The following is a 15,134-nucleotide window of genomic DNA, read 5'->3' on the forward strand; positions in this document are numbered from 1 at the left end:
TTCTACGTAGTGTTGAGACAAGAGCATATATATCAAACAACGTGAGCGGACAAATTTATGATAAAAAGGTATCATCTTGGAATAGTGACAACTTAAGGATTTTCAAGCAGTAGCACAAGCATCTACTCGAATAAAACTATTTTTTAAAAGAAGACATCAGAGGCAGATATTCAAGAGCATCATGCAAGCAAAATGTTGGACGGAACGTGTTTTATTTTAAGCAACCTTATACCGTATTGATCGTGAAGTATTAGAAACATTAATTCATTTATCAATTGTACATCGAAATAGTTAGTCACCCATGTTCTCAAATTTTTTACGCATAATTAAAGAAGGCTACAAGTGCAAATGACTTAAAAATATATTCCTTACATTTCATTATAAATGTTCAAATATTTCTCTGGAATAATATAGCTGCATTCATTAATTACAATTAATTTAGTTTTAATTTTCATGCAAGTTCCACCATATTTCAGAACTATTTCTTCTTCTTTCTACACACACTAATGCAACCCTCGATGGTCACATACCTGGTATATATCAATTTACTTTGACCAATGCTGACATAATTTTTTAAATGAAATCTGGCAATTCTGCTATCGGCTTCGTGATGCCTAATTGTACTCCATGCTTTTTGCACTGGACCGCTGTGGCATCAATGACGCCGAGGGAAACATGAATGCTAGTTTTAATCAAATAAACCCCACGGTCTTCAATAGCATGTTTAAGTTGGGGTTTAATAAGTTACCTATGTTTTATATCGGTTTGGTTACTAATCAAACTACTAGTAATAAAATTATTTGATAATTATTTCTGAAGTATTTCTTCTCTACATGAGCCATTGGTGGACCCCTTACTAGTGAAGGAAAAATCCCAGTTCGTTCGGGGTTGTCTGCTAGTCGCGTGTGAGGTGGGTCTTGTGTCCCCGCGATCGCGAATAAATTAGAAACGTTTTGTGTGCCGCTCAGTCACTTCTTACGAGATCAAAGTTTGCAGTTACTGGAGGGCGTACCACAGGTATAATAATAAAATTGAAAGCGGCGAAAAAACGTGGATATTTTTCTTTAACCATACACACTCTGCTGTCATTCCACGGACGGAACAGAAGGTGCATAATTTTCAAGAGTCTTGTACTCGGTGTCCTCCTAAGCAAGGCGAAGCATAGGTCGGTCAGGGAGAAGAAAAAGAAAAGGTATAAGACGTGTGTGCGGGGAAGAGAAACAAACTATCGTCAGCTGACAGATTGTTGTTGGCTGGAAGAAGGCAAACGTCAATATGTTGCCTGCACTTTCGTTTCGGTAGAAAAAGAGACGGAGTATCATACACACGAAAGAGAAAACCAAAACAAACACCGCCGCAGAGAGCGTCTGGCTTACTACTACTACGTCCAAGCTACACAAACACGTTCCCGTTAGATATCAAGTAGAAGTAGCACAACACTACGTTTATTCATCTTTGATCCATTCATCGCGTTACTGTAAGTGTATTCGTATATTTCACCCGTTTGGCAGCATACCGTGTTGCCTGGAGCACGAAACGTGCGGTATCCTTTTAATGTTTATAAGGTTTATATTTAAATTTTTCCACTGATAAGATTGGGAAATAAAATTTGATACATAGGTAGTTGCTGTAAACCCTTACGTTTATGATATCGATAAAAGCAGATACAATATAATTTTTAGACTTGGATTTAATAGATTTTCAAGCTTTGATTAGGAAACATTTCTGAATTCGATTTTTGATATCGGCTTGATAACGAGAAAAAGGAATTCTCGGGTAATTTTTCAAATAGACCTTTGTGACAATGAGAGATTCTCTTCGTGTCTCCTCTCTTCCGATTTTTACGGACATTCTAACGCACTTTAATACATGCTTTGTATGAATCGATTGCCGGAGTCACTAGCTACCTAAATCTTTTGAAAATTTTCTTTTTAATGCGTTAGTATTACTGAGGAGCGGAAGAGAGGAGATGCGAAGAGAATCTCTTATTGTTACATAGGTCTATTTGAAAAATTACCCGAGAATGTGTTTACCTATTTCAAAATCAACTGATTTGATGTTTGAAACAGTTTCTTCAAATCAGAGAAACCCCCAGCAACACTGTCAGCCAACGATGAAGTATATGTTGCCATTAGTGTAGGGCTCATTCGCAGGCTAGCTCAACGTAAAACTTGCAAAAGCTATAATAGTAGACACCAAGTGTCAAGCATAGATTTCCTGCCAGAAATTTAAGAAAAGTATATCGACTGCAGAATGGCTTGCAGATAGTTGTCGGATATCCTTAATTTGCTGCTACCGGGCTTCGCGTGCAGAACGTATACAGGTCAGTTTGCGTTTATCCCATTTTAGGAAAGCAAAGAAATTGTGCACCGTTCAGCCAAGATTCTCTGATGACAGCAATTGCCTGGCAAGGGCTTGCGCCGACTGTGTCACGGGAGTATTTTATGAAACCTTGAAAATGCTAGGACAAGTCGACGAGCTCGAACAAGTAATCTTAATTCTCAGATTAATTCAATGGTTGTATTTCGCTGCTACTAGTTTCAACTTACAAGTGCCATTGTCGAGTTATGAAAAATTATACAAAGTTTCATTTTCGTAAATAATTGAATTAGCACCTCCGCCGGGTAGTGACAAAATTAGTAAAGTTTTCTTTATTTTTAATTTCCGAAAAATGAGTGAGCTGTAATGCGTGAAACTTTTGCTGCGTCAGTTCAATGGCACACGACGAATATACAAGTGAATCATACTGAATCAACACTTTCATATCACTAATGACAACATTAAATTTGTAGATAGATGGTGGGCAGTGTTGCAATATGCCGTGAGAGATAGGCAAGCCGCCAACTATGTAGGGCATATTGTCTTTAGGCAAAAAGTTATGTAGGTATGATTGCATTGTGACTTGGAAGTGGCTCTCATATAACATATTAGTATCAAGACAATCAAGCTGCGTAACGATTGTATTATTCTGTTCATTTAGAACTACTACAAAATATACAGAAGTGAATGTGACGTCATTCTGTTTCTTAAATCATAGTAAGAGTATAACATTGAATGCGAATTTTTCTTTAATTCGATAGTACATACAACAAAGACGAACTAATAACTCTTTCCCCTCCGCTCCTATGAACTATAACTTTTGATATAGAGCTAAGTGGGCTATATTTTTAAGCTATCTGTACTTTAGATACTACGTTTTGGAGCATTTGTTACCTGGTTTGGTTACCTAGTAAATAATTTTAACAGGAATTTTTGTATTGGTCCTATCGGCAAACGTACCGGTCGGTTTTTTAAGTTTTAAACGTTATAAAGTACAAAGGGAGTAGGTACATTTTGAATGTACAAAAGCGAATTATAAAGATCATCAAACATCAAACATTTGTTGAACTATCAGGAGCAGAACCAGAATGGGATGATTCTCGTTTCCAATGCATCAATATTCAATATTGATTCAAAGTGCAAGTTTTATCATTGTAGTTGCCTTCAAACTTCGCGCAAAACGCACTAATCAAGCTTGAAACCGAAGACTGCCGAACGCATTCTGCTAAATCTCGACGGACAGGGTCAGAACACCCTTTACGGCTGACGTTAGTAGTATCGTTCTTTGCTGTGTATATGCGAACCTTCTACTGTGCCCAGTCTTGAGTTCTGGAGTCTTTGCTAGAATTATCCGATAGGCCTTGGAATGATAGTGGCCATGAGTCAGCATTGTTTCGAAAAAATAGAATAATTTTTGTAAAACAGTCGGGAAAACTTATTAAGTTTAAGATAGGAAAAAATATTTAAAAAACTGAAGGTGACCTAATTTTTCACGATAACTTGTCATAGACATCGCATATTCCGAAAATTATTTACTCAAGCATAGAATAAATGTTTTTTATGCCAATACAAAAGAAAATTTTCAGCAATAAATTGAAAATAGTTGGAAAAGGTCGTTTATAAAATTTTCCACGGTAATGGAAAATTTCAAAGAAAATTCAAAAAACCTGTTTTCTACACACTTAAAACGTTCGGAAAAATTTGGAACAGCCGAACGTTCGGTAAAAATTTCGATGGTGCCAATCGACTTTTACGGATCGTTAGTAATATTTGGCATCAAAAAAAAATTTTTACCGAACGTTCGGCTGTTCCAAAGTTCGGTAAATTTAACCGAACTCTGTACTTTTTTTAATTGTGTACGTGATTTTGTCGATCAGTTTACTCGCCAACTGAACTGATTTGTAACAACCACCAAATGAGAGGCAATAATGTCCATTATGTCACTATTGATTATTATTATTGGAGGCGGTAAACCAATTCCGAAGATAGAGCCACAGTAGGGTAACCAACCTATTTCGGACACCATCAGTACATAATTTGGACACTCCCATTTGATTTTGCTGTAAGTGTCCAACTTTGTACAGCTGCTGATGCAGTCTAAAATACGTTGGTTACCCTAACTTTCAGTAAATACCTACGGGGTGAAGTGGCTGTCAAATTCATACATTTTCGATGTCCCACGCATAGGTACCAAACTGTTAATTTTGACAGGAACCAAAAAATTTGCTGGGAATTCCCCTTTACCGAGGACCATTTGAAAGTTGCTCTCTTCACTCCTACATGAGAAAGAGATAGCAACACACCATGCCCTAGGTAAATACGGAATAACGGGTGGCAACTAAAATTTTGGAATTCCTCAAGTTGACGGCACAACTCAAGTTGACGGTAAACACAAAAATGTTTGAAGAAGATCTAATTTACTAAAAATTAAATATGCATTGTCCATTGTTGAAAAAGAATTAGTGAACATTTGAAAACGGTCCGTTATCGGCTGTTCGGCGAAGCTTCGTTCGATGTTGTACGGCCGTCATGCCAACTTTGCGAATGCATCTTTTGAATCTACCATTCAACTGTTTGCAATTCGTGGCTCTCCAGTTATTTTTGTACACCAAGGAGCTCAAAATCCCGAAGAAATCTTCGATTAGGCGACACTGAGGCCGATTTGTCCGGTTGTGGTTTTTTGTTACAAATGAGATAGACCGCTTAGTTGATTTCAAGGTACGATGCTGGTCTAACAAGCCAGTCGTCGTATGTTCGAATCTTTGCTAGGCGGTGCTGCTAGATAGAGTTAGTAGGATCGTTGCACTAGCCCCGTAACTGTTCTGTACTCTAATAGCCGGCTGTGAAGTCTGTCGATAAAGAAAGGTCAAGTCTTAGAAAAGATGTTTAAGCCCAAGGCTTTGTTTTTATTGGGATCGAATAGGTATTGAGGAACGATAGTGTTTTTTTTTTGGCGTAATGGGATGATGCTTTATCCGGCCAAAACACGTATTGTCGATTTGAATGACGTTTTTGAAGAAACGGGATCAACATTATCTTCAAACATTCAAACACGTCTGGATTGATAACCGAACCAGAGGACTTGAACCGTGGCTTAGAAATACCTCTCTCGGAAATAGAAATGTACAGCAACACTTTCTGTACAAACGTATGTTTAAGGTGAAATTAGCAGTCATCGATTCTGCCAATTTCAAAAGCAGTTTTTTGGTTTGGAACAAAAATTCTGTTTATAAAAATATATTCGCTGTGTTCAGATTAGCAAGAATAATGCAGTATTTACATTTTTACAAACAGAACCCCGCTTTTGGGCCCAAAAACTGCTTCCGAAATTGGGCTCGCCGACAAAAAGTCAATGATTGCTAATTTCCCGTTAAACTTAAATTTTATGTTCAGCAATGCAGTAGAACTATCCATGGAATAGTATCGATCATTTCCGCTTCGAAAGAGGGTGTGTGGCCTGTGGAAAATACTACGTAACATTATATGCATCAACACATGGGTGCGTACTGTGTGCGCGTAGTTAATACCTAACAGCAACTCCGACACATAGATCCACGAATCTTAGCATGCGCTGCAAAATGCACGGATCAAAGCATGCAGAGAATTTCCCTCGTAGAATCGTCCTCATTTCCAACTGGACCACCAACGAGGTAAGACGTGAATTAATAGACTCCCTGCGCTACCTGGAAGAGCTACACAGAGGGAACTAACTTTCGTCGCCTAAAACGAAGTAATTTTCGGAATATATTTTTTTAACAAGCGGCATTGGGATTTCAGCGTCGAAATCTGTCCGTCAGTGTCTCCCAAGGCTCTTGTCTTCTTTCGGCACTTTATTCCGACTCTTTCTAATGTTTTGTAGATGTACAGGTGGGAACAGTTGAACTTTTTTGTGGCATCCCGTTGGCTCACGGAATCATTGTTGTTGAAGGCACGAGAAAGAGAACAAAGTCCTTCTGTGTCCATAATTTTGGCTGGTCTTTCACTACTTTGCTTGCGAGTAGTTGTTGCGAATCGTAGGATTTCGTTTTCAAAATGTTGTACCGTATACTTTTGCCGGGATCTTTGTGCAATTCGTAGAAGTGTACAACGCGCTTGCGAAATGTTTCGCTCCTTTCTTAACCCTTTATAAGGCAGTGAAAACTGTATTGCCATCAGAAAAATATTTGTTTTGCTTCTATTATTATATTGATATTATTATAGAAGCAAAAAATATATCTTTTGTTGGTGGCAATGTAGATGCGACTGCTTTATAAAGGGTTAAGAGATGATTCTGGCTGTTATCTATGTTAGATAAGACACAGGACAGCTAATTTCGATGGTTTCTGAAAGGTTGGGCATTAATCGTCAGTTTACATCGCTTTTTGTTTCATGGATATAGGTCACGGGCTTAGTCAAGGGGGTTTGAGAGTCCCAGAGGCTTAACGTCTCTAAGACATAAGCTATACATAAACCCACTTTGTCGACTTTAAGAGCCGAGGTAGCTCTTGCCGTATCAAGAATTCTTCTCCATTGTACTCGGCCCTGGGCTACTCGCCGCCAATTCATTACGCGTCTCGACACACGCAAGTCGGCTTCAACCTGGTCGAGCCATTTAGCATGCATATTGAACAGAATGGATTTCACGTCAAGTCACCCGGTATCGTTAAGGGAGACGTGGCTCACCGTAGTCTCCGACAGACTTCGCAGCCGGATATTACAGCACAAGGCAATTGCAAGGCTACCGGGCTACCCTTCAGTAGCAAGGAGGGCACATTTATGAATTTATGAATATAAAAAATGAATATGAATATGGGCTGTCTTAACATTTCCCCTGTAATCTGAAATCTGTCTGAGATCAATAATCTCCAATAATTTATAATGGATTTTGAGGAATTGGATTGTTAACGTTAAGAAGTACGCCTCTGTTGATCACCAGAAAACCAAAGAGCGTAGGTAGCGTCTGTTTTGTCGATTACCATATAGCTCGACAATATTTAGGCCATTACAAATATTTTTTGTCCTTCCGATGCTGGACAATTGAATGGGGGAAGGGGGATTTTTAGAAATTTTTACTTGATGTTTAATCGTGAAACCCGGATCTATTCTTGGTTTTCATATATAGGTTATTTATCTTCCATGCAAAAACCTTCCAAAATTACATTATTTGTACTTCCACTTTTGCTTCGCGCTAGAAGCGTTAACACTCCGTACACTCTTTTTTCGAGTTCTTTATGTTGTAAAACACGCAGATAATTGATTTTATACAAACTATTTTTACTCAAGTTTAACAATTTAACAATATAACTTTTGTAGACCTGAGTGAATTCTATTATCTTTCTGAATAGAGTACTGCATTATTTTTTCAATTTGTGCTGCTAAAGGTCTGTAAACTTTATTATTGATAAATAAACGTTCGTTTAATTGCCAATGAAAAATTACAGCTTCACTACAGCGTAAATACTAAAAATAATACAGTACTCTATTTAGAAAGATTGTATATTACACCCAACTGTGCAAATGTTACATACATGACTTTTACAATTGTTGGTTCTACGAGGCAGTACAGTCCAATGAGCGTAACTGATCGCTGCATCCTTGGTCAAGGTCATTGACATGATCCATTCTTATGGATACATGACCAACGTCCTTGACATCATTGTTAAATACTTTGGAACAGTGGAGGCCATCTATGTTAGAATAAAAGGGTTTAGGCTAAAAATCAACGCGTTGAAAACCAAATAGATGAAAAATAGCTCCAGGGTCTCTGGTCAAAAATTTATTAAAGCTGGAAGTCGGGCCTACCGTACCGTCCGGAAGACGCTCATCAGACCTTTACGGATTTCAAACTCTAACTTTGCTCACGGAAGACATACGTCTACTTGTGGCATATAAACGACAAATGTTGCGCACTATTTTTGGCGGAGTACAAACAGAAAGCAGAGAGGCACTACTTGGAGCAATTCCCGTCGTACATCTGTCGAAAGTCGTAAGACTACGGTGGGCCAGTAACATTGCAAAGATGCCGGATGACTATGCAGTGAAACCCGTGCTCTTCAAAGACTCCACCGGAACCAGGAATAGAGAGTGATGAGCAACCCAGAACCGAGTACAATGGAGACAAGTTCTTGATACAGCATCAGCCACCCCCAGCTATAAACTGCTTTCAGAATCTCAAACTATTAGTTGCATAATTTTGTAAACTAATGAATTTCAGATAGAAGCAGTCACAGAAAAATAAAATAAATGACATTTTGATTTTAGAAATATCACGTTCTAAGGTTTTACACAAACATGATTGATTCAGTAGTTAATATTAGGATATTTTTTTCTTAACGGATGCTGTTTCGGAATTCCCAAATAAACTTGAAAGGCTCGTATTTTTCATATCTCCAAAATATCCATGCAATTATCACAATAAATTGTCGTTTATAAACATTTTCCTTAATACTAAATTCATTTTCTTTTTCAGAAACTACACGCAAACTTGACAGTGCAACAGTGAAGTAACATTTATTCGTAACAAACAATCGGAAACGTTTGGTAGTTTCCCTAACAAAAAAAAAACAAAGACTTTTTATAATTGGCATTAGGAGATCCGCAAAAAGACTTTCTATTGCAACTATTTAGCTACTGCAAAGCAGGTATAAACCACTATAATGAGCAATCGAGACAGTATCAGTCTGGCCAAACTGAAGGGACAGAAGTGGAAAGCGTTTGCCGAATTGACGAGTAAACTAATCGGATTAGATTGTGAGTAATAATTTCCATGTACCATAGCTAAAATATGAAAACTCCATTTGAAGTTTGAAGTATGATTTAATCTTGACTATTGTTTATGTTCCGCAGCCGACGATGAGGACGTTCCAATCAGCGAGTTTACCAGCGAGCACCGCAAATCCAGCAAAAGTCACGGCAGCCACCACAAGAACTCAAATAAATATTACTCATCTACGTTCGCTGCATCGGTGATGTCGTTGGGCGCAACCGGTTGCAGCAGTGCAGCGAGAAGCGGAATACACAGCCGCCATAAGGGCAGCGTTATGCGATTGGACAAGGCTGACATGGGTCTATACGGGTTGTGTCCGGAGACAGATCCGTTCTATGCCGTTATCTGTGATATTTGTGGCAGTGTGGTCAAACCGCAAGGCCTCCAGAAACACATGAGTAATCGACACCATTCCCACTACAGCCATGCCTCTAAGAGCGTATCATCGTCGGCATCGCATAGCGGTCGGGATCATCACTCTTACAGTGACACACCGCCCCGAAGTAACAGCAACAGCGGGGACTCCTGCCGGACAGATAAAGTGCATCAGTCCAACAGCTCTTCCAAGCACGACGATCTGGATAATACTCCATTGAAAGCTCGTAGCAGCGGCCTAAGTTCCAAAATAAAAGGGAAAAATGGCAAGAGCGTATCTTCCTTTCACAGTTCCTCCCACCACAATGGAAAACCGGGCAGTTCCAGTGGTAGCAGTTCGAAAACGTCCATACACGAGACTAATCCACCGACTGAAGCTAACAGCAACATGGTTCTCAGCTCTCGGGATCAGCAAAAGCACGAATCTATTTCTTCGCAAACTGCCACACTCAGTGGCCTTTTGGACAAAAAAGGTTCTTTATCTTCTACCTCATCCGGAGTTAGCAGCGACAGCACTTCATCCCACAACATCAACAGCAATAGCAATCCATCGCCGTCGGGAAAGGGGGGAAAGCGGAGCAGCTCCAAGCTTGCATCATCCGCTTCATCTTCCTCATCGTCCTCGTCGTCCTCTTCATCATCTTCATCGTCGTCTTCGTCGTTCAGTACCACCAGTGGCAACGGTGGTAGTAGCAGCAGTAGCAGCAGTAGTAGTAGCAGCAGCAGTACTTCTATACATACGAGCAGTAAACTGCCGTCTTCCAGCAGCGAACGGAAAAGCGATCACCGAAGGGAGTACGACCCGGACAGGCACTGTGGTGTAACTTCCAGCGACGGCAAACGGCGCTGCACACGGACTCTCAACTGCAAGTCGCATTCCGTTTCATTGCGCCGGGCCGTACCGGGCCGAAGCAAGAGTTTCGACAGGCTTCTGTCCGAGCAGAAATCTGTTTCCGTGGGTCAGGACGAGGTACGTAGTGGAGGCAATATTCCATGTGCTATTTTGATGTTATTGATGATAGCGTTGGTAGTTGAACTGATATTGATTTTAATTTTTTTTTCCACAGAACTACATCGATGTGGAATCATCCAGCAACTCTTCGTCCGGTTTCGATGCAGACGGCCGCGCGCGAACCACGTTGGCTGCCGTTGGAGTTGACAATTTGAACTCATCAGAACATCTTTCCTTCACCCCAGAGAAATCTAGTCCCCGCAACGAGAGTGCACCTTCAACTCCCGGTAGCCTCAAGGCGGCCAGCAGTTCCAGCTTAATATCTTCGCCGTCGTCAGCAGTATCAAAGTCTGCTGATTTCAAAAACGAACGTTCGCGACACAAGCAGCGTTCGTCGACTCACTCGAAGTCTGCGGGCTATCAGCAAGATACATCGGTAGCGTCAAGTTCGAACTCTGAACAAACTTCCCTCAAAAACCCTGCTGTCTTACGGGCGAGTAAGACTCAAAGGGAGCAGCCTCTAACGATTCCTTCGGCTGCAGAACTTCTCGCGCATCACTTCGTAGAAGAAAATCCCAACACCGTTCTATCGGACGCTACCATCGTGATGGATCCCAACACAAATCTTCTCAAGCTGTCTGTATCCGGCACGTTGCATCCCACCAATGAGAACGAAACACCGGAAGAATCTATTCAACAGTTTGCGGCTAACTTGATGCAGGAGCAACAACTAACCGTAACGGTCCCCCTATCTGTGATATCATCGATGAACATTTCTGGAAACAACATGGTTAATGTCAATGCCGGAAGCGATGATCCTAGTGCGATTACCTCGACCACGGCCAGTTTGAATGAAGCGACAACCGTGGCGATGCAAGCAGGACAAATTCTCGCCGCAGGCGCCTCCGCCGGAGACAATGATCTGGCAAGAGCTGACCAATTCATCCCAGCGGAGTTGATCAATCAACTTCCGCTGGTACAAACGACAGCAGATGGGACTGAAATCCACGATCCCAACCAGTACATTACTGCATCCACAGGTCAAGAGCTAGGCGATCATGCGTTGATCTCAAACTACAACGATCAGATCAATTACACAATTCAAACGCTAGCACAAAACCTGCACAACGCGGAACACATCGCTGCTGGCCAAGCATTGACGACCGATTTAGCGGAAAGCATTGACGACATCGTCCCAACCATCAACCTGCTACCGGCAGCCACAAATCCACTTGTGCTACCGCAATTGCAAGCCGATTTGGCCGATTCTATAATCCTAACCCCGAACCAATTGTCGTCAATTTCGCAGTCCTTAGTTGATCAACATTTCATAGAAAATGTAACGCTAAAGTCCGAACTTGAGCTGCTTACTGTGAACACTCCCGTGGACATTTCCAAAATAAATCTGCTACGAACGGTTGACGGTGACTTCATCAAGGAGCGTCAGCAGCAACAGCAAGCGAGCAACGTTATGTACCATGCCCAAATCGACGAGTTCCGTGGTGTTAAAATGTGGTACAGCAACCTGCCGAAACCGTTGCACGTCAACAACTTCCAGCTGCGCCGACTAGGAGGTGGCTATGTTATGAACCGAAAGTTGCTCAACATTCGTAAAAACCTCGTCAACGAATCGAACAATCTATCCAAATCGCTCAACTCACAACTATCTCCGATAGGGGGTCCTCGCAGTGCGCTCAACTTCAACAGTTCGAGCGCACGTTCCGGAGACCATTTGCTATCGCCGATCACCGGACTAGGCAAAAGCAAAGATTCTAACGGTGGAATGGGGCTTTCTAGTTCGCCGGTAGGAAACCGCCCTGGCCAGGTTAACCGTGGCCAAAGACGACTGATACTGCCACAGGCTTCGATAAAGAAACCAACGGAAAAGACTTCTTGTTTGCTAAGTAATGCTTACTTTAAGAATCTTATTAGTTCAATGCAGCAACAGCAGCAGCAGCAGCAACATCAACACCACAACGCTAACCACCATCTCCCCATCGCAGTAACGTCATCCTGCCTAAAGCGGCCCGCTTCCTCGTTAACATCACTGTCGAACAAGCGGCTTAAAATTATCAATAACCTCCAGAATTCAACTGCCCCGCCGCAGATGCTACTGCAAAGTGGAAGCGGCAGCGGTAAAGTGAAGCCCAAAGTGTTATAATTGGTGATTAGGATCTACCCACTCGACGACGACAGATTCGAAGGCGACACCGACGACAGTGAATAGACAGAGAGTTCCGTAGATCCGGAAGCACTCAAACTTTACTGACACACAAACAAAAACAAACACACACTTTGCTAGACGCTTATGGTTATGTGTACTTTCAATAGGTACAGCGCATTACTTTACCGCTGTTGATTCAGCTTGCTACTCTGGACGGTTGGCGCGAAAACGGGAATATAATGGACTGAAGAAAAAAAAAAGATTTAGTAATGTTTGTCTCTACGTATAATATACATATAAATAATCAAACAAAAATGATATCGAACAAATCAGCGATAGATGCCAATGTCACTTTAGGGACGCACTTGGGATCCTCGTATTCTATTATCTGGATATAAATTATATGAGAACCCAACGTATTGATGTACGGCCTCCAAGCGTGAGGCACCTTACTTTAACGACTATAATTTATTTTTAACAGAATTGTGTAGAAATCAACCAAATAACAAAGCTTTATTTGTCACAATATAAACTGATTTTCTTTTATTATTTATTTTACCATTCTGTATTAGTGTGCGTAGATTCCTTATTAATGCGTCCCTACTGCAGCAGATATCATTAAATGTATGGCGCGTTCTCTGCTTGGGTTGATGAATAGCTCCATAAACTACTCTATAGAATCGTAATCCATTTAACCTACTACTGGTATATTTTACATTATCCGAGTGATAGTAAGCTTGAAGCTGAAAACGTAAACTAGTGAAGAGAAATATAGAAGCTCGTAGTAATGAAGTAATGAATATACATAACGGAACTTTCTCCCGCAGTAAATGAAGCATTATCAATTACTCACTGAATTGCAGGCAAAGCTAAATGACAAAACAAAACATTGAAACTCTGTAAAATTAGTCCGTTTTTTGTAATGAGTCCAAATACACGTATGTTAAAAGTCACTCGTGCGGTTGTTTATTTCAATTTCGCTATGCCAGAGATCCGATACTTTGGTGACTTTATGTCGTATATATTTTTTTTATATGCAACCTTTTTCAACGATAATAACTTTATCAAGTATAATATTTGTAATATATTACAAATTCTGTTCGTTGCAAACGCTGATATGCCAGCTGTCGTAGCTTGCATACAAGTTAAGGGAAAAATGCAGAGAAATATGTCGCGCGTGCGCGTCCGGCATTTCCTACTCGAATGCACCGCTGTATTTCCGTACTAATGTTGTCTGTGATCACCAAATGAAACTAATTTACTAATCTTCTAGTGCGGGGCCATCAACGGTTATCGTCTGTGGGAGGCGCGCGTTTATCTCCTTTGAGCCTTTTCCTTTCATATATTTGGTTTTCGACGCGTTTATTTTCAGTCCAATTCTTTTAGACTCCGCTTTCAATTCCTATCAATGATATCAAACCCATCTGCGAAACGTAGAAGTTGGCTAATTTTGGTGAAAATCGTGCCTCTCGTTTCAATGCTCACTCGTGCGATGCTGAACAGCATGCAGGATAAGCCGTCACCTTATTTCAACCTACGCCGCGTCTCGAAGGGACTCGAGTGTCCCCAACATGCACACGAAACACATCACTCGATTCAATATAGCCCTGATCAGTCGCGTCAGTGTATCCGGGAAACCGTGTTCGTGCATCATCTGATACGATACGCACAGAACCGTATCTACATTGGATAAACGCTACGCTGCGTCGCCTCAAATCCGAAAAAAAGCTGCATTAAGGAGGTACTCAAGGTACAAGACCCAATCGCTGCGAAACCACTATCTGGCGCTCAACAGACGTTACAAAAAGTTCAGTCATCACTGCTTCCTACAAAAAGTTTAGTCATCACGCTTCCGTACTTAAACAACGTCCAACGCAGATTGAAACGTAGCCCTAAGTCGTTCTGGAAATATGTGAATGCTCAATGAAAAGATGACGATCTTCTGTCAGCAATGTTCTTTGGAAACGTCACTGCTACTAATATGGATATGGTTTGTCAACTATTCTCACGGAAATTCTCCAGTGTCTTTGTTAACGAAAGGCTGTCTGACACAGAAGTATCTACTGCACTAGAAAGCGTTCCCAGTCTCGGCGACTCTATCAATAACCTGACTATTGACGATGCTATGATTAGGCTGGCCGCTCTGAAGTTAAAAAGCTCTTCCTCTGGTGGACCGGATGGCATACCTGCAACCTTTTTGAAGAACTGTATTGAAGCCTTGGTAGCCCCAATCCGTCGTCTGTTTAGCTTATCGATTAGCTCAGGAGTAGTTCCTTCTGCCTGGAAATCCGCTTATATGTTTTCAGTTCATAAGAAGGGTAATAAAAGAAACGTGGAAAATTACAGAGGAATCTCGGCCTAATGTGCATTATCAAAACTCTTCGAGCTCGTCGTGATCGCACCAATTTCCTCGTTCGTCCAGCAGTATTTGGCCGATCAACAACACGGATTCATGCCCAAGCGCTCAACGACCACCAATCTACTAACACTCACTTCCCACATAATGGACTGCTTCGACGACCGTTCTCAGACAGACGTCATCTACATGGACCTCTCTGCTGCCTTTGCTAAGCTGAATC

At 41.1% G+C, this 15,134-nt stretch overlaps 1 protein-coding gene across 4 annotated transcripts; it reads left to right on the forward strand.

Moving 5' to 3' along the window:
- Positions 1–917: 917 nt before the first annotated feature.
- LOC128734057 (serine-rich adhesin for platelets-like) lies at positions 918–13,489 on the forward strand. 4 transcript variants are annotated; one of them, XM_053828041.1, is made up of 4 exons: positions 918–1,017; positions 8,768–9,048; positions 9,145–10,409; positions 10,507–13,489. In XM_053828041.1, exons 2-4 carry the CDS (start codon positions 8,955–8,957, stop codon positions 12,550–12,552), a joined length of 3,405 nt encoding a protein of 1,134 aa, XP_053684016.1. In that variant the 5' UTR covers positions 918–1,017; positions 8,768–8,954; the 3' UTR covers positions 12,553–13,489. The 4 variants fall into 4 exon arrangements, with proteins under 4 accessions (XP_053684016.1, XP_053684018.1, XP_053684019.1 ...); XM_053828043.1 differs by having other exon boundaries at positions 945–1,108; XM_053828044.1 differs by lacking the exon at positions 918–1,017 and adding an exon at positions 1,405–1,477.
- Positions 13,490–15,134: the final 1,645 nt, after the last annotated feature.

This window comes from Sabethes cyaneus, chromosome 2 (assembly GCF_943734655.1).
Source record: "Sabethes cyaneus chromosome 2, idSabCyanKW18_F2, whole genome shotgun sequence".
NCBI classification, from domain to species: Eukaryota; Metazoa; Arthropoda; class Insecta; order Diptera; family Culicidae; genus Sabethes; species Sabethes cyaneus.

Coding starts and splice junctions, on each gene's coding strand:
- LOC128734057 (XM_053828041.1), top strand. CDS start 8,955: ATGAGCAATCGAGACAGTATCAGTCTGGCCAAACTGAAGGGACAGAAG. Junction 9,049..9,144: donor TAAACTAATCGGATTAGATT/GTGAGTAATAAT, acceptor TATGTTCCGCAG/CCGACGATGAGGACGTTCCA. Junction 10,410..10,506: donor TTTCCGTGGGTCAGGACGAG/GTACGTAGTGGA, acceptor TTTTTTCCACAG/AACTACATCGATGTGGAATC.